Consider the following 19758-nt stretch of genomic DNA (forward strand, 5'->3'; position numbering starts at 1 on the left):
TAATCAGTGGCGGCTGGTGATTCAATTTATGGGGGGGGGGGGCAGTTGCGCGTGACGGGTCAAATAGCACCTCACAATCACAACACACAAATTCTAAAAACCACCTAAACTAGACCATTGTTCAAGTATTAATACAATTAGAGAGATACTTTGGATATTGTTGACCTTAAATAAAGAGTTTTGGGACAGAATAGATGAAGAAATATAGGCTACTGTAATTAGAATAGACCACATGTTATACCATAACCACAACATAATAGTAGGGAGGGATGATGGTTCTGAATTTCCTATTCTATTGCAAAATGTACAAATATTCAGGAAAAACAAAGATCACATTAAAAGGTAGGTGTGTCTAATGTTTTGAGGACTAATATAAAAGACTGGATCAATTCTGATGTTTTTAAATGTGCTTTATAAATAAAGCTGACTTGACTTGACTGCACTGAAAAATGGACAACAACTAATTTCTACAACAGAGACTCACCTCTGCAGCAATCCTACTGTCTGTGTGGTCTTCTTCCCCGAGAGCAAGGCGCTTCCTCGGATGCTTGCTTGATTCGATGAATTGTCCAATCACGTTAAGATTAAAAATATGGAAAACTCTGCCATTGGTCTGGGCGCACAGAGATGCGAACTAGAATCAATTTTTCATGCGCCAATGAAAAGCTGCCTCAAACTCGGGCGATCACATAACCTCCTTGGCGGAGGTAATGAAGCGTGGATTGGGGTGGCCTGAGGGATACTGACTTGTGGGCTCCTAAACACCAGCCCTTCTAGGAATGCATATATAAAAGCACTATCTACACCAAACACCAAGTTACAACTTGGGACTTTTAAAAATAGATTATACACAGGGAGTAGCCTCAAGATTAAGTGGAAATATCTTGTATTTCAGGTGTAGCACTTTTATTGGGCCTGATTCAGTGTTTACTGTCCAGTAACTGTTCTTGGTAACGAATATGATTTCAATACCACTTAAATTATTAATATGTTCATGTGAGTAATATGACTGTCCATAAGTGACCACAGCTGGAATATGAATTCCAGTTTAGAAAAAGAAAAGCAAGCAGCTATTTGCATCATTGAACAACCCACATGTTGAAATCAGGAAACAGTTTAATGTAGATAGAAAACTTTTTAAAAGAATCTAAATTGTTCATAAATGACTTTCTGGGTTTCCCTGACAACAGACTTGTTTAAAATGATTTCTAATAAAAGCAAGAGTTGTGCATCACAGCAGCTAAAGCAAAGGGCAAATTGCTCTTCACAGACGTTTCAACATAAAAAAAATTGAAAAGAAATCAGGCACTTTGATCGTAATCTTTCGTCTGGGAACCTTGTTTGTGACGTTAAACTAACGACTGCAGTAATTCTGAACACTTTCCACTGTCATACACCTAAACAACAAGGCTCCCCTTAGATCAATTAAAAAAAAAAAAAAGTATCAATAATCCAAGAAGCAACAGTCAGCAGCTTTAATCCACAGTTTGTCTAGAGCTCAGTTGCGGGACCCCATTCAATGTCCTCAGTCTCCTCTTCTTCGTCTTCGGAGCTGTCGCTGCCTCGAATCTGGGTGCGTCTGAACTGGAGTGCTTGGTGATGTGCCAACCTGTTGAGGTGAAGAACGGGTGAAAATTAGCACCGGGTCTCAGTCTCTTTACTCCGAGAATACTAATAACAGCAGCGGAAAACTTACACAATGAACTGAGGGCCTTTCTTTTTCTCAGTCTGGGCCTGCGGTTCTGCCATGCGACTCTGTAACAGAGGGCGAAGAAAGGAATTTAAACAAGATTCTCTATAATGAAAGCAAACCGCACCCGACGTTACTGTAAAAGACACCACATTTAAAGTAAATAGGAGATTCTGTGTTGGTGCATTTCTGGACTTTTAAATCTATTTCACCTCTTCAAGGCAGATTTTGTGCCGCTCACTCTCCAGTGAGAAAAGAGAACCACAGACCAAATTTAGCTTGACAGAAAACAAGCTTTGTTACATGTTTTATGCTAAGGTCAAAAGAAAATTTTCATTGTGGTCCAATAATGCAAATCTTAGGTACGTCAGTCCTCAACAGCAGTTTAAATACGAGTTATCTCCGCCACTGTTTACACTCAAACTTTCAGAAAACACAACTCAAACCAGATTCAATGACTGTTTAGGTGGTAAAATTCAAATTAGAGATGTCAAGCAACCAACAGAATTAAACAGTTTATATAACTGCAAAAATAACTGTCATTTCTTTTATTGATTCTTTTTGAACATTTCTCATGTGTAAATGTGTCTCTGTACTTTGTGTATCATTACAAGGCCCAGTGATCAGACTCAGAAATACGATTATTAAAAGCAGCCCAGTCTCAAATTTTGAATGACGGTGTCCTTCCACACCTGCATCTATCTTACTAGCATGTCACTCACATCACTGTACAGATTAAAATATTGCACCATGTCATTTTAACACAAAAAAAAGCCAAAACTAGGTAAATAATTGTTGCTGCTTCAAAAATAAACTGAGTCTTTTTGTGTTAAAATTGTTGGCCGATTTGTTTATTGAAGACATATTACACATCGAATTTGAGAGCACAAACCTGCTGTAATTTCTCTTCAATAGCAGACAGGCTGGCAGGTTGTGAGCTCTCCGGCTGCTCCTCAGCGTAGGAAGGCGGATTCACTGGGTATCGAGTAGTAGGGTCGGGGGCAACAAAATCTGGCGGCCCCTCTGACGGAGTGTCGGGTGTAACAACATCAAGAGCACTGAAGTCTGAGTCTGTAAAACTGCGATGGGAGGCCACTTCTTCTTCTTCTTCTACAGCACTGTGAGTTGGGCTGTAATAATCCTGGCGGGATGTCCTGGGCTCAGGCACGTGCATCAGTGGTGGGATTTCTTTGGGTGAGTATGAGCCATGGCGAGGCTCCGATTCTGCTGTTGGGCTGTGGGAGCCAGAGGCCGGCTCGGATGATCGGGCTAAAGCAGCTCCGGTCCCCCGGGAGTCTTGCGGGAGCCGGGTTGCTTCCTGGCCGGGGTAAGCCTCCTCCAGGTCCTCGTTGTCGGTGTAGGCCTCTCCATCAGTGAAGGCCTCTCCATCAGTGTCTTCAAGGTCACTAGCTGCACTGAGGTAGTCGGTCTGGTTCTGGTCCAGAGCGTCTAGATCCTGTTCCCCTCCACTCTCCAACTGGACAGAATAGAAATGAAACCAAGTAAGTCTTCAGCATGCTCTAATAGATTACTGTCAGGCCATGGACTGATCAAGTTTTCAAACTCATAGATCACTACAACATTAATCTAATAATTAATCTGTAAATCAGTATCATCGTTAGTGATTTTGACTGTTTGAGGGTCAACTTTATTAAGAGTCCAAAAATCTAGCATTTACCCCATGTGCTTCTAGAGCAGCTCTCGATTTACTTTGGCTATTTCACAGATAGGCAGTTTGAGGAAAAATTCTGAGAATGGAATGGGTTTATAAAACTGCACTGCAAGGTTTGCATAATTGCTGATTGTTTTTTTTTCCATCCGATTGTAACCATATTCAAGGTAAACACAAGAAACTTGTGCTAAAGAAATAATACTTAAGATCAAATAACATTTTTACATTTGCAGTGTGTGTGTGTGTGTGTGTGAGAGAGAGAGAGAGAGAGAGAGAGAGGAAGAGTTGTGTGCTATACCGTGACTTCAGACACCCAGACAGGTTTGGACTGCTGGTGGCGAATCTTATTCTTCAGACTCTCATACCAGCTGTTGGTGTCAGGGTGTAGGTCCACTCGAGCTGGATGATGACAGTCAGGAAAAATAAAGAAAAAGAATGTGCTTAGCTCCTGAAATGTAGGAGATCCAATGAGTTTTCAAGTGTATCCTAACCCATAAGAGTTTGCTCAAATGTGAGGATTACCTGAGAAAAGGTGGCTGCAGTCTCTCCTCATCTTAACAGCCTGTGAGTAAAGGCGTCTGGAACTCTTACTGGAACTGGGGTTGTATTTCTGCCTCATGGCCTTAACATCCTTGCGGCTGTGCGGGTCTAAGAACAGCACCATTGGATGGTACTGGATGTAGTTCAGCCTTTCCACTGCAGTGGGAGTTATGTCCAGCAGAGGGTGCTTGTCCTGGAAGGAGAGAAATGAAAAACAATCAGTGAGGCAATAAGAAAAACACTGCAAAACCGGATGAAACAGACTGTTTGAAGTACATAGAAATTTTTCTTTGAAACCCAAACAAGAGTTTTCACAGTTACTCACCTTCTCAGCTATTTTCCTAACAGTGTCCAGTTTAATAACTGTTGAGTCGCTCTCTCCTCCTCCACTGCGAGGAACCATGTCTGTGATAGTGAAACAGAGAAAAAAATTAAGTTGAATACAAATAACAGTAGGGAGGGGAAAGTTGTACATATGGGGTAATGTAACGCTCTCATAGGTCAGGAAGTATCAAAAAGATTAAACATACCTGCCACCTCATAGTTATCAGGCATCTCTCTGGCCAGCTTCTCCATGGCGATATCATTCAAAGGACCCATGATAACAATGGGCCGTTTGAAATTAGCTGATGACACAAACAATTCAAAAGTGTTAAACTTGTTATGGACTTCTGATATGACGGCGTGATGTTAAGATAAAAACATGCCAACCTTCCCTGAGCAGGACTCTCTCATAGGCCGGGAAATTGCCCTGAATGGTGAGCTGCAGCAGGTCCTCACGAGTCCGTCTGCTGTTTTTCTCATTCTTTTTATTCCCTCGGAGCCCTCGTAGTTTCCAGAACTCTGCTCTTGGCCCCGACACCTGCCTCTCTCCACTGCCCCGCTGTGTCCGCTCGATGATGGCAAGCTTCTCTGCCCTGCGGGAGGTAATGACGGAGAGAAAAGTTAAACAGAGGGCTTGGTTAACGTAGAAATCTACTTCTCCACCCCATCTCCTCCTTACTCACTTGGGCTGGTTGGGGATGGTGCCTTTATCCATCTCGTGCAGGTCGTTCCCCATACGCACGGCCAGCCACCTGCCAATCTTCCCATGGTACATTGTGTCTGTGACCCTGAACACTTCTCCTCTGGTGAAGCTCAGACCGATGGGGGCGTCTGCCTCGTGGTCAAAGTGGGTGCGGATGTAGAAGTTGTCTCCCAGGTTGGACTTCTTGATCTTCCTGTAAACTGAAGAGAGGCAAAGTTAGGACTAAATAAGACTTGAAGGACGTTATCCTGTGATCACTTCTGCTCCACACTTACTATCCATCTTGGTCTGTGTGCAGATTTCCACTTTTTCTCCTGTCTGGATGTTGAGGAGGAAGTTGGCAGCTTCTTCTCGTGTAAATTGGCCAAAATCAACTTTATTTACCTAAACAGAATGAGAAACAAGCCTGATTTGGTTAAATTCTAAATCAAGTTGTACCAACTGAGTGATGCAGGCTTAAAAGCTAAATGAAGTCACCTGCATTATCTGGTCTCCTTCCTTCATTCCCTGCTCGTACGCTGGGCTGCTTGGCTGAACTCCGCCGACAAAGATACCGACATCATTGCCTCCCACGAGTCTCAAGCCCAAACTGCGCTCCTTTTCAAACGTCACAGTCTGCAAATCTGAACTGTACCTGAGAAAACAGAAAGGAAGAGAACAAAGCAATCAGATTACTGTTGGGAATTTTCATACGTTTCTAACAGATGTACAAGCAATACTCACCCTGGATTAAAAGACGGGTAAGAATCTGGAGGTAGAGAATAAATCGGCTCCTCTGCAGGCTTTGCTGAAAGAGTAATGGAAATAGTGAGACACAAAATGTCTTTCAGTAGTTACTTATTGATTTAGCATTAAAAAAAAAAAAAAAATAATAATAATAATCAGAAAAGCATCAAATAAATGACGTGATCTGTGACCCTACAACTGTTTATTGATTGTCCAATAGCTGGTGAGTATTCATTTCGCTGTTAGTGTGAAAATAACTAGCCTAACTCGTTTCATTTTTTACATAAATTATCCTGAGCCTTACACTGGAGGGATGGGTTGTTCTTCACTGAAATTCCTGACCGGACGGTTCCTCTACCATTAGCAGCATGGGGAATACTGCCAGAGAGAGAACATAAAAATCAGTCACATCAGTCCTTAAAATTCTATTCTATGTCAGCTAAACTACTTTCTCAAAAATTTCTCCAACCCAGTTTTTTTGATGATCGTTTCTTTTCATATCAAATGTCTTAAAGTTATTTTCTTGTACAAACATATTAGACACTGCAAGCGACTGGAGTGACACGTTAATCTAATGAATGTCACCAATTCATAAGCAAAATGACAGGTAAGTCTTTCTAAGTAGACTATTTGAATTCCCTCAATAATTGGAATATAAATTGTAAATCAGATCCACCCTCTGAAGAAGTGAAGGCAACTTCATATAGCTTCAAATCCCCCCCCCCAAAAAAAAAAAAAAAAAAAAATCAATAAATAAAAAATAAAAATAAAAAAATCAAACATGTGACGCAGAGACCTTTGCTTGAGCTGACATGTATATAGATTTCTATGCAAGCATGTTAATGATCTGCTCTCATGTTTGGTGGTAGATTTGGGGCCGTACCTGCGGTGGCTCTGCTCCCGCTCAGAGCTGCCAGACCTCCTGAGATGTGAAAGCGGATCCGACTCTGAGGAATCTGAATGAAGGAAATAGATACTTTGGTCTTTCTGCTGTAATACTTTGTGCTGTAATATACAGTGTAAATAAGGAGTGGATGAGCATTAGGAGTGACACACAGTGGAGTAAACTGACCATCAGGAGGTGGTCTGGCTGGGGATGGGGCGCGACGTGGAGATTCCGGCTTTACAGCAACTGAAGTGGATGTTTTAGGCATTACTCTGAGAAAAACACACGATATGCTTTGTCAAATTACATATTTTTTTGTAATCGGGGGAAAAATAATCAGACGATCATACCAAATGTCTCATGTTATTTTCAGTCTGCAGCTGAAACCTTATGTGGCGCAATCTTAACAGGAAGTCATGTCATGTGCACCAGTTTGTACAGGGTGTCTTACTAAGAGAGGTTTGTGTTGTGCACTTAACATGCACTCTAATTTTTCATGTTGTCACTTTACATTCTGCAGTGACTTCAACGCCTAATCCTTTTTAATTGGAACCTTGCATATTAGTAGAAATGCTTAAACTTGTATTGTTGCCGTTAACGGTTGCAGATTTAAACAGCCTTGTGTTGTTCTTGTGCGCCGTATTTAATCATATAAAAAAAAAATATATAAAAATAAACTTAACCTTGTTTTTCATTGCATTTCATATAAAATGAGACTGTAAATCTCTTGATGTTATGATTTTGATAAACATGTGCACAGACTGGTGAATGTGCAGGTTTCTCATTAACCAGTTATGCGGTATTATTGGTATGATACTGACTGATTTAAACTCTTTGCCAAGGTTAATATTGAACGACTGCAGGTTTACTGTCAGAAATGCAAGCTGAGGTTAAATCTAGATTCCTGGGAGAACTTTATAAAGTTTAGAGTCCGGTTTCTGAAAACTTTCAAAGGTTTTGTTATATGGTTGCTTCTCTTTCAAAACTAAACTTGTGTACGGACTCAAATCTGGTTAACGCCTCAGATATTGTAGATAAAACTGTAAGGCGTGTCCCACCTCTGTCTGTCGGCTGTGTTAGAGTTTCCGCTGTCTGTGGAGTTCCCGCGGGGGACAGATGCGTAACTGTCTTCTGAGTCAGAGTCCGAGTGAGCTGGGAAAGTCAATGACACAAAACGGTTCAGATTAAAGTTTCCCAAAAACATTTGAGCGAGTTTAAGCCAAAAATGATGATCTTTGCACAAAGATTTCTAGAGTAGACACTCTAAAGCAGACACTGTAGTGAACGCACCGTGTACACTCACCTGTGCTCCGTTGCGGCTCCACCTGGAGACGCGGCAGGGAAACATCTGGCAGAACTCTGGAAGAGAACAGAGGGAGTGAGGGAAGAGGAAGACAACACATCTCAGTTACGTTTGGCGAAGGGGGACCAGTGGCTTATAAGTGATAATGATGAGAGGCTGAGACGAATATTCACCTTATAGTTTCTGAGGGAAGCTCGCTCTGTGACGGTTTACTGCTTTGTGACTGATCAAAATTAACCATTTGAATTAGTGTGGTTATTAACTGCTCGCTGAGGTTTACAATGAATTTCAGACATGCTCCGTCTCACATGCAGAATCTAAAGAACTGATTGATGTGCTGCTCTAAAGATGACTGATTAGAGTATTGCTGCTTCAGTGATAAGTGTCCTCTGTTTGATCAGCACTTGGCCACATACAGGAGAACATGTTCAGTGAAAGTCACGTTGTTCAGTGAAAGTCACGTTTATTTCATCGGTTAACAAAATGTCAACATACACAGTCAAAACACAGATCAATCAAAAATAAAAGGCTACAAAATTATTAAAAAAAAAAAATCAGGAAGGAAGGAAAAAAAAAAAAAACAACAACAATACAGAAACCGAAAAGGGTCATTTAAGTATTAAAGACAAATGAAATCATATGATTTGTTGGGTTAAACAATGAAAGAGCTGGGATGTCTGTTCAGTTTCCGCTCCATGAGATCTTGTTGGGTTTCGGGTAGGGGTTGGGGTTTGGAGGATCTTCATCTGTACCTGTATCTACTGAGGGAGTCCTGGCTGTACGTAGTGCTCTGCCTCTGAGGAGGCCCCGAAAAGCTTTCCGATTCAGAATCAGAATCTGGAAAAAAAATAAATAACAGAAAATAACAGGTATCATCATGTGGTAGATTTCAAACTGCAGTAGATGCAATTTCTTTTGTACATCATTATTCAATTGATTTTTTTGACTACTATGGCAGACAAAAACTACTACCACTGACAAAAAGAGACATGGTACTTTTTTAAAGTTAATGAATGTAGTTTGTTTTTCCCAACATTTCAACTGTTCTGTTTTGCTTTGACATTAGCTTTCTTTGTGTATTAATAACTGTTCATCGAAAAGCATTTGAAGATTAAATAATTATTGTTGAGGACTGTCAGATAAAGTCCGAGATGTGCATCATCACAAGGAAATTTGACAGAGCATACGTGTGTGTGTGTGTGTGTGTGTGTGTGCCAACCTGGAGGCGGGACTCTAACAGGCGAGTTGACCCTCCTTGGTGGCTCCTGGCGAACAGCGATTGGGGAAGATTTCAGACTTGAGAAGGGAAGATCAGGAAGAACTCTGTAGAGACGAGAGAAAAAAAAAAACAGGACAAGAGAGTTAGAAATGATATGATGGGAAACAGCTGACACAAACAATGAGAAGATTCTGTTTGTCAGTGTTGCTACATCTTTGCTAGTTATCTCAGTAAAAAAAAAAAAAAAAAAAATAAGCACATTTGCTATGTTGCAAGTGTATAAAGCAATGCCAGTACTTGTATCTGTCTGGGCGGGGGCTCTCTCTACGAGGAGGCGGGGAGGCGCTGCGATCGGAGTCAGAATCCGACACGGGTCTGCGAGGCCGTGAAGCGGAAGAGGTGGGGCGAGACGCCCTATTGTGGTGTACGGGAGAGGATCGTGGGTTGGGGAGAGTAGACATTCCCGACAGACTTCTGCATTAACAAGAAAACCAGAACTATTGTCTTAACACCGTGATGATAGTATTTGTATTTACATAGTAGGCTAACCTTATGTAATCTTACTCACATGGAGGGATTAAGAGATGCTTTTATAAGAGTCTAAGAGTGCATGTGCATAACAAACCCAACAGCAAGGCAGAGTAATTAAAGTACAATAATTCATCAGGTGGTAGATAAGTCAAGCAAAACTGAAATAGATAGGGGTAATGTTCAAAACAGCTGCGAAAGTGCTTAGAGGAATTACATCGCATACATACAGAAGGACAAAATGGACCACTTCATTAGAATAGAGCTCGAATTCAGTCATATGTTTTAAATAAACCTATTATGTAAAATGTCACTGAATGTCTGCTGGTGTTATGGCCCCATTCAAGAACAGGAAACAGGGTCTGAAATAATAAACATGTTCAAATTGGAGCTCATATTATCCGAAAACCATCAATTGTAGCTTTTAATCCTGAAATAAAAAGTACGGAATTAGATCTGTGACATCCCTCTGACGACTAAACAAAAACCACTTTGAACTGACTTGTATTTGCTGGAGTAATCCCTCATTTCTGGACTGTCTCTTCTGATAGGAGGAGGAGGAGGAGGAGATGCACTGCGGTCAGAGTCTGATTCAGATGGAGCTGAAGAGGCAATAGTTTGAAACATTATTACAGTGCTATTATCCATTTTTCTTATCCACATAATATCCACACACATCTACACATTTTTAAGAGTCTTTCAACAGCAGCATCAAACTTGCTAACACACTGTTAGTCACAGCTGAGCTTAATATTCTGCTCAGAATATGTTTTTCCTGTAAAGATTTCTACAGGTAACACAATCATCAGATATCACTGAATGTGTGCTCCTTGGAGGAAAAAGGGACAGTTTGCAGAACTGACCTCTGCGAGAGGGGTAGGTCCTTACGGGAGGCCGGGTCAATGTGGAGCGCACAGGGGATGAATCCCGAGACTTGGCTCGTGGTGGTGGTTCAGCTCTTGTTCTGGGTTTGAAATAATACATCTTTTTTTTCAGGGCTTCGACGAGAGAAGAGCCATTACACAAATTTAAAACTCAGTGTAGAGGGAAGATCTTTCTATACACAGACATCATTTTTATGAGATGATGGGGTAGATCTGTACCTGCGCGTCCGTTTCTCTCTGGTGGGTTGACGTGATGTTCTTCGAGGGGTGATGTCCTCCTCGATGTCTGAAATATCTGATGGGACACCAAAAATTTAAATATATATATATATATATATTTTTATATCAAAACATTTCTACACTTCTTTGTTCTCCCCCCTCCCCCCTCTTTAAACCCAGCTCTTTCCCACTGCCATATAAACACGCATCATCTCAGCCCACCACCTTCAAATGTATCTGAACCCCTCACCCTCCAGCTCCGAGCTGCTGTCTCTGCGACGATCCACCTCACTGTTGGGGGCGCTGTCCACCACCTCTGGGATGCTGACAAGGAACCTGCGGTCGTCCCTGAGGACCATCATGGTCAGTTTCCCCCTGCTCTTCTCCACCAGGTGCTTGGTCTCAAGCAAGGAAAGATTCTCTGTCGTCATACCATTGATCTACTCATGGGAAACAAATTGATTAACATAAATTGAGGATTACATTCCTTCATGTCCTTATGATGAATCCTGAAAGCTTACAAGCTTTTTTTTTTTTTTTTTGCTACAGTTGTAGCTTAATGGGTAAATAGCAGAGCATGCTAAATCTTCACCTTCAGAATGAGGTCTCCCTCTTGAAGCGTGCCCTCCTTTGCAGCCAGGCCGCTTTCTGTCATGTGCTTTATAAAGATCTGACTGCCCAGCTTCAATCCATACTCTTGGAAAAAAGAAGAGGAGACACAATGAATCTCAACAGAAATCAGTACTTCAAAGAAGACGAAAGGAGTAGATCATTTCAGTAATGGAGTGTTTACACACAATAAGCACGTCAGAGCAAACAGAAGTCTCACCATCTGTGATTTTCTTTTTAATCAATGTAGTTTTGATGGGCTTGTCTGCAGAGTTGTTTTGTGGCAGCCGCTTGTACCCCGTTGACATCAGCGGCAGCGTGTTTCCATTCCCATTACGCTCAGGGGAGGGGCTGCGAGTACGGGAACGGTAGCGGGCTGCATCTCGGTGGTCGCTACCATCAGAGAAGCGTCGTGTTCGTCTGGGAGGCTCCGGATCCAGGAGGTTGGAGTGGGAGGCTGCCCGAGATGGTCTAGTGGTTGCTGGGATTTGGATCTTTCGAGGGCGTTTCACTGTCTGAGGAAGGAGAAGATCCGTGTTTTAGGGAAACAGCCAATCAACCTTATGGGAAGCAATGTCGTTGTTCTAGTTGGAATCCTCTCTGTACTCACTACATTTGCAGTCTTGCCACATGACTTAAGGGTATGAATGGTGAAGTTGGAGTGGACGCTCTCCATAGATACTCCATTGACCATGACGATTTGGTCTTTGGTGCTGCGAAGACAAAGAAAACACACTTGAGCTTCATTCCTTCCATGTAATTTTTTATATTTATAGGTTAAAAATAAGATCCAACAGTGATGTAAAGCAAATTAACTTACAACAGCCGTCCCATGGCTGGACCATTTGGAATAACATCCGACACCACCACAGCTGTATCCCCATTGTCTGGGTGAGGCTTGTCTTTTCCTCCTGATATTGCAAAACCAAAACCCACTTTGGAATCCTGCCATTTTGTGAAAAAGAGATGAAAAAAAATTCAAACGGGGTTGAGACAGAGAAAATGACAGATAGCACATGAAAAGCAGAGAAAGAATGTAGGAAAGTCAGTGGGCAGAGTATGAGCACGAGTGGAAGATGCAGTAGAGAGATAGAAAGACACAGAGCACATTCCAGCGGCAGGATGGTGAAGAGCCAGCTGGTGCTGTGGGGCGCAGCAGGGTGTGTCGTTCTGCATTCCTGCTGGAGTCTGTGCCGTGAAACTGAGAAGTCCACAGCCCCTGAAAGTCCCTCACAATAGCCTAAGAAACAATACTGAATCTACCCCTGAGCCACAGAGCTACACTCCACTTACACTTGTGTCGCCACTGTGCACAAACCAAATAGCATGACTGTACTAAAGATAAACAGACAGCGTGATAATACATCGTATTTTCTTTTTCCATTTGTAAAAACTAAGCGTGTCTTCAATACATCCACAATTTGGCTTTTATGAATAATACTTACTTTGCTAAGTGTTATTGTATGTTGCTCCCATATTGTTAACTCCTCCATCCCTGGTTTCTGGAAAAGACAAAGGCACACACATTAATCATATGAATGACTCAATACTTAAGCAACTAACATGTAACTTTGGCAATATCAAACCGGGATTTATTAACTTTCCCATAAACGCAGGTGCTTACAAAGACGACAGTTTATCCTCAACCGAAAAGAAAGAGTGTTTGTTTAACTCAACCTGCTCTTAGCATGATTACACCTGTCTCAATCCTGCCTGACCGGTATGGAGGAGGGGCTATCTGGTATGTGTATACATCCTTATGTCGGTCAAAGGGCATGTGACTACTGTCTTTTTTTTTTTCTTTTTTTTTTTAAACAGGAAAAACAACACAAAAAAAAAGAGACAAAAAGAGCTACAAAATAAATAGCTTACTTATAACCAGATAATCTGGGTTCAAATGCATGAAAGATACTACCTCCAGTAGGGGTCCTTAGGCAAGACCCCCTCACCCTACCTGCCTACCTGTAAGTCCCTTAGGATAAAAGCGTCTGCCAAAATGCATAAACATAAAATGTTAGAAAGAAGTTTAAAAGAAGAGGAAAAAAAAGGCTCCTTCATGACTAAAAAAAAAGTCCATCATGACATCTCCAAATGACTTTTAGTCTGACCAAAATTCAAAAGTATCCAGATTACTGTCTTATTAGACAAAGAGAAGCTTTACATTCTGACATCTGAGATGGCTTAAGAAACAAATGGGCAGTATTGCTGAAAAGGCAAAAAAAAGAAAAAAAAGTTAACTTTCTAAAGCTCTATGTCATCCTATAACTTAGTATGTAAACAGTCCCTGTTATATTACTCAGCCCTGGAGGGTGGTGACAGTCAGGTTCCACTGTATAGAAATGTAGTTTCTATGTAGGTGCTTGTTTCCTGGATGCTGCATCTAAGGTCAATGAGGAAGCTTGAGTATAAAATTTCAAATATTTACACATCTGTGGGTTACTCCTGACTTAATGTCCCCATCAGAATCCGAAAATCAATAGAAAACACATGTCAGCTGTAAATTAAGGAGCTCAAACTTTGTCATGCATTCAGCAAACAGCTATATTTCTGTTTTTTGGGAAGGAACGTGAAATCAACAGTGAACACACCAGTGAACACCAGACTAATGTGGCAATATGATTCTTGTGATTAGCAAATTTTTCACATGCAAGCCCTACGTAAAAAAAACTAAACTAAAAACAGATAAAAAATAAATAAGAAAAGAGTTAGAATTGGACTATAATTACATCTCCATCCACTGAGGAAGATGCATGCTGCTCTACAGAAATAATACATCAAGCGTCGAAAACAGCTTGGAGTTTGTTCAAACACTCAAAAGCAAATGTAGGTCACACAACGGGTGCTAAGCAGTGAGATTTATTAGCACTGGCAGGCCAAGCCCAGGAGCACAGACACCAGCAAAGAATCCCACATCCTGATTGAAACTCAATAGTCTTCAAAGACCATGTGGACTTCGAAAAATTAACTCAATTGTAAGTTAGCTATACTTTATAAAATTTACAACCAATACCACCCAAAAAGAAGACAAAAAGCCTGAGGAGAAGAAATCTCATGTACAATAGCTCATGCAGGCGTGCAGCATTTAACCTTTGAACAGTCGGCCGTATGTTTGACTAAGTTAATCATAAACTTGAGGGGAAACGAAAAGAAAAAGAATGCTCACGTAAAAGCTGAATGATCTGATTTTATGCCAAGCTACCATTTTAATCTGACCTGACACAGATACCCAACGTTGTTATCATTGGAATTTTCATTGCAGGGAGTTAGAGCTGAAGGCTACAGTGAGAAAAACAAAGTTATGATGGAAAGCTCACTCAAAACTTTAAAAAACAGAACAAAAGGCAAGCTTGCTTGCAAAGAGTCCCTGAACGCTTCATTTAGGCCACCCGAAAGAAAGAAAGAAAGAAAGAAAGAAAGGAAGTATGACCTGGATAATAAACCAGGACTGACTCGAGTAACAATAAAACAGACTGCAATCAAACATCTTCACAAATGTCCTACAGAGGGAACTGAAAAGGAGGACAATGGCTGCTGACAACAGCTACGGTTAGAAAGCACACCAACAGTGAAAAGCCAGAAGGTGCAGAAAGAAGTGAACTCTGGATCCAGGGTATCATATTGTAGCAATATGATGAATGTGAAACTGGAGATCAGAAAAGTGTCAAAATGTCTTGTAGAATTATCAACCACTGATGCTGAATGTTGTTCAAGAGAACACACATGTGGAAGTGTTCTCAGTTAGAAATCCAGGGAGTTTCCTAAAAAATACATTGATATGTGGAAGCAAACCAGGCTTGTTTAATTCCAGCCAATCACGTGATGTATTAGGTAAACAAAGCAATTACACAGATGTATTGAAAAATCTGATGTAAAGCATCACATAAAGACAAGCAGGAAAGTAAGAAATGTCAGCGCATTCGTCAGAGTAGACAGTGATTTACTGTCTGCCCACAGTTTTTTCTGCATCCTCTGGTTTTGCAGCCCTGGAGAATATTTAGCTGACAGCTCATACATTCTGTTCTCTGTTTATTCTAAACATTAACATTTAGAAAATGTCAGACAATACACTACACTGCAAGCCTGTGAACTCTTTACATCTCGACCTCTCTACTTACCATTTGATCTTTAAACCTTACTTCCATTTCCCGCTGGGATTTGTACCCTGAACAAAACACCTGCGGCCTCAAGCGCTCAACAAACAGCGAGCTCTTTATATTCCATATGGAACCAGCAGCAGCAAAACAATCGGTCATCCGCAGTTATCCAACTCCAGAACCCCCCCCAGATCGGCTTTATACGGATGGAAGCTGTTGTCCGGCAGAAACTTGATCCTCCTGGTGAAATTATTTGTAATATGACCAGCTGTGGTGTTTCTCTCTCAGTAGCAACCTCACCTGGAGAGCGCTCCTCCCCCTCTAGCCTTTGCCCACTCTCAATTGCCCTTTGATGAGAGAAGATTTAAGGTGGAGCTGCACAGCTTCCCAACACACTGGTACCAGAACAGTGAAGCAACCTTAAATTTGGACATGGGTACACATACACCCATACTACATCAGGTCCCACCGGGTTAAATAAAAAGAAGCCCATGAGGCAGAAAGGTAGCCGCTTCCTAGTCAGAACAAAATCTTTCAGTCCTTATTCAAACACTTTCGCATAAGACATAATTTTGCTTTGCATTCTCTTCATATCTTATAAACATTTTCCTTTACACCTTTGGGCCTAAATAGTCTGTCAATGATTATGTATGTCGCTATAAGCCAGTACTGACAATAATTGTGATTTTAAAAGAATAAAACCATTTAAAACAACGTTAGTGAAAATCCGACGCCTTGTCAGCTATACTTTGCATTTTTTAAGCTTTAACTGGCAAACTTACACCATTTTCTAAAATATTATAAGTCTGTAATTCAACAGGCTGATGAATTCAGTAATCTAAAGGGTGCAGAAATCAAACTTTTGGGTCTGAACAGACAAAAAGTTGGACTGCCACAACAAAATACTTAAAAAATGCTGAACTTCCCGATAAACTTTCTGAGCTGGAAGATGCTTAAAATGATCTCAAAGTGATATCACTGCTTAGTTACTAAACTGCAAACTGATCTAATGCAATAACAGAATAACAACACAAATACTGGGAAATCTGGACAGGTATGCTGCAGTATTATCAACACACTTACAGGCACCACCAGCAGTGGTGGAGGAGGCTCCGGGGGCACAGAACCAAAGTGTTTCAGCAGCTTAATACGCTGCGTCAGATTCATGATAATAACAGTGCTCCGGTCTTCTTTTTCTCCTTTTAAAACACCTGCTGACCAAATCGGTCCCACACACAATAATCTCCACTTGTGTGTTAGTAAGACTTGGTCACTGATACGGGTCTGAAAGTCCCCCAAAGACAAACAAGCCACAGAAAGACGGCACAACAAAACGGCACTTAAAACTACAGAGATTAAAACGTAGAAGGGGAAAAAAAAAATAAACAAAACAACTAAAGTGACCAAATGTCAAATGCTTCTTATAACAGATAAGTGGTGCATCCGTCACTCCAGAATTGTGCTTTGTATCCTTAATTATTCCCTTTCAGATTTGTTCATAAAGTCAAATAGGTCCACTTGCTCCAAGTGCCAGTGGGTATGTGCATGTCTTGGTCAACTTTCCCACAAGGCAGCAACAGCAGGTCCAAGGCTGCTGGCTGAGTTTCAGTACTGGGTGCTATGGTTACATCGGTGGAATGAGTGCACTAGGCTGTTAATAATTGACGGGGTGTTTGCTACACTATAGATCCTCTGGCCCCGAGTTAAATTTCCTGGGTTCCTACAGTGGCTCTGTTGTGTCTGAGGATCAGGAAATAGCACTGTGGCACCAGAGAGCTTTGATGTTATCTCTGTTTCATAGTTAACATTTATGCACGCCCTGAAGCATGGGAGTACAGCAACCCATTTCTGTTTGACTCTGTTTATCAGTGCCCTGCCTCTCCAAAACTATAGTCACCATAACCTTTATTGAACTTATACAAGACCAGAAAGGGGAGGCACAGGGAACATGATAAAAAATCTTATCATCTTCAACAACATAACTTTCATGCAGTAAAAAAAAGGGAATGTGAGAACTTTATGACACTGTGAGTTTAGGGGTAGTGGCAAAACAGATATGGGATCGTGGCTCGGGTTCAGCCAGGTGTGACAGCTGGCCTTAGGGAAGCCAGGTCGTGGGTAGTGAATTATTAATTGATCTGAAGAAAACCGAGCACAGAAAACAAAATTACTACTGCGACTAAAATCAAGCACTTAGCAAAGCTGTGTCCCCATCAATATGATAAGTGATCGCTCATTCCTGGTTTAGACTTCAGCCTGTACAGCAGCAGTCACTGCAGAGACTCTCGTTAACGATAAACTGTAAGGCCACTCCTGCTGGATGTCCAACATGCAAACTACCAACTACAGAGCGCAGCGCTTCACTACACAGTAAATAGGAGCTCACTTTAAGCAGCACCAGGACTACACAAACCCACTAAAAGGTTTCAATCCTACATCTTTCAAACAAGCGCCACCTCCAAAAATGAACGGCTGAAGGAGGCACTAAGCCATGCACGGCCAGTGGTTAGCTGGTAATGAGAAACAGCAAGGTTTCTCTGTGTAAATACGGAGCTTTGCACCACAAACACTCCAGAGGTTCACAGAGCCCACGTAGTAGGTTTAATTACACAGGCCAGAGCTTTGTAGCTTCCACTCGAGCAGGACTGACTCAAGGCATGTTGACAGCAGTGCAAACACCCACTTCACAGCTACCTGGACTGCCGCACAGATGCCTTCACTTGGATCATGAGACACAAGCTTAAGACCTTCATGAATGAAACTCAAGATGTAGATAAAAAGAACAGATACAAACATAGGTAGTCTTTGATGTTTTTTTTGGTGTTAAAGATGAAATGGGCTGGGAAATGGAAAACTCTGCAGTATAAGACTCTGACAACACACTTCGCTGCTTCCCAGCAGCTTATAGGATGCTTATATTCCATCCCTCTCATATCTGTATGCTGACATGGTTATTTTAGGAAGTTACAGAAATCAGTGGGGATCAGAATGGAATGGTATTAATGGAGTATTCATATTTCTCAGGTGGCAACAACAACATAAGCGGGCAAAACAGAACCAACACTTCAGAAAACACAGAAAAACAGAACAATTAAGCTCTGTTGTGAGATGCTATACACACAGATTATGGTATAAGAAAGCTAAATTTGTTATATGGACAACTGTTTTTTTTAATTCTAAATAAGTTTTCTGAAACAGTACACAAATAACACATTTTAAATACAGACAGGATGGATGGGTGACGCTGATGTTCATGATAGGAACAGCAAAGCTTGAATGTCCTTAAATGAGTTCCTATCACAAAGTATCCGAAAACACTGACTGGGATAGAGAGAGAGGAAGACGCAACAATTTGGGAATGCAGCCGAAACTATTGTGAAACTCTGTGGCAGGCAGGTAGAAACTTGCAAGTGTGGCATAACCAGTAAAGTGAGGAAGAAGAAAGTTAGCTTGTAGCTGTCAATCCCCATCCCACCAGCACACACACACACTTCAACGCTACAGCTGGTCGGTAAACTACCCTAAATACACAAAAGAAATCATGCCGAAAACAAAAAGTACAATATTTGAACCAAACTTAAACTGCGAAAACAAACTTAGTTGATATATGGGACTAGAATTATTCAAATGTAATTAAATATGATGTTGAATTATCAAAATGTCCATTTTTTAAGCTAAGTGGTAAGCGTCTAAATGCTTGAAACTGAGGCTAAGTTTAACCTACATAAAAATGTATTTCACTTTATTGCAGTCAATTATCACAGCTGTGTCTTTCGGGCTTCACGTTTCCCCCCCTCCACACATTGCTGATGTGGTTTTTTAAAAAGACGGGAAGACTGACAGAAGTTAAGCAAACGTACCTGTTATCCTTCTCTTTGTAGCCCGTAGTTTTTATCTGTTTCTCTCCGTCCAAAAAGTTTAAAATGACCCCCAGAAATTCTTTAGAAAAAATAAAAACGTCGTGCGTTCTCGTTTTGACTGTTAATCTTTCTAGTAAAAGTTGCTCCTAAATCTTCCCGAACCCAGGTGAGGAGGCGTGGCGTCGAAGAACTGACGAGCAGGTGAGTTTCAAAACGTCATTACGCAAGCGCAGCAGCGTTGACCGGAAGTTTACCCCCCCTCCCCCCCTCCCCCCCTTACGTAAAGCCCACACCCAGTTTCTGTTGTGGTAAGTGAAACCTCTGACTCAAGTCACAGTAGCTGAACACAAATAGATGACCGAGGCTATTTGTTTTGTGTAATTTGTCACAATAAGTTTTACGTCTTTTTGTTCTAGTTTAATTTATTCGTCATCTTCACAGCCTGCCATGGGCTAGCAGTTACTTGCTAAAGTTAAATGGATTTATAGGAACATAAGTGTA

The 19758-nt window shown here is 41.3% G+C and overlaps 1 protein-coding gene across 3 annotated transcripts; it reads right to left on the reverse strand.

Annotated features, from left to right (window-relative positions):
- Nucleotides 1-1098: 1098 nt before the first annotated feature.
- tjp3 (tight junction protein 3) lies at nt 1099-19443 on the reverse strand. Of its 3 annotated transcripts, none has more exons than XM_075485077.1 (30): nt 19258-19443; nt 12749-12805; nt 12124-12248; nt 11914-12016; nt 11524-11818; nt 11287-11390; nt 10945-11134; nt 10695-10770; nt 10455-10555; nt 10094-10193; nt 9361-9537; nt 9064-9167; nt 8597-8681; nt 7845-7900; nt 7600-7693; nt 6728-6813; nt 6539-6611; nt 5960-6033; nt 5653-5716; nt 5407-5563; nt 5205-5313; nt 4910-5129; nt 4614-4819; nt 4433-4528; nt 4228-4307; nt 3885-4095; nt 3661-3761; nt 2583-3167; nt 1697-1755; nt 1099-1609 (listed from the first exon to the last, which is right to left on the reverse strand). In XM_075485077.1, the coding sequence occupies exons 2-30, from the start codon at nt 12794-12796 to the stop codon at nt 1492-1494; spliced, it is 3897 nt and encodes a 1298-aa protein (XP_075341192.1). In that variant the 5' UTR covers nt 12797-12805; nt 19258-19443; the 3' UTR covers nt 1099-1491. The 3 variants fall into 3 exon arrangements, with proteins under 3 accessions (XP_075341192.1, XP_075341191.1, XP_075341193.1); XM_075485076.1 differs by lacking the exon at nt 19258-19443 and adding an exon at nt 15419-15656; XM_075485078.1 differs by lacking the exon at nt 19258-19443 and adding an exon at nt 12928-13026.
- Nucleotides 19444-19758: the final 315 nt, after the last annotated feature.

The sequence above is a fragment of the Odontesthes bonariensis genome, chromosome 15 (assembly GCF_027942865.1).
Source record: "Odontesthes bonariensis isolate fOdoBon6 chromosome 15, fOdoBon6.hap1, whole genome shotgun sequence".
Classification (NCBI taxonomy): domain Eukaryota; kingdom Metazoa; phylum Chordata; class Actinopteri; order Atheriniformes; family Atherinopsidae; genus Odontesthes; species Odontesthes bonariensis.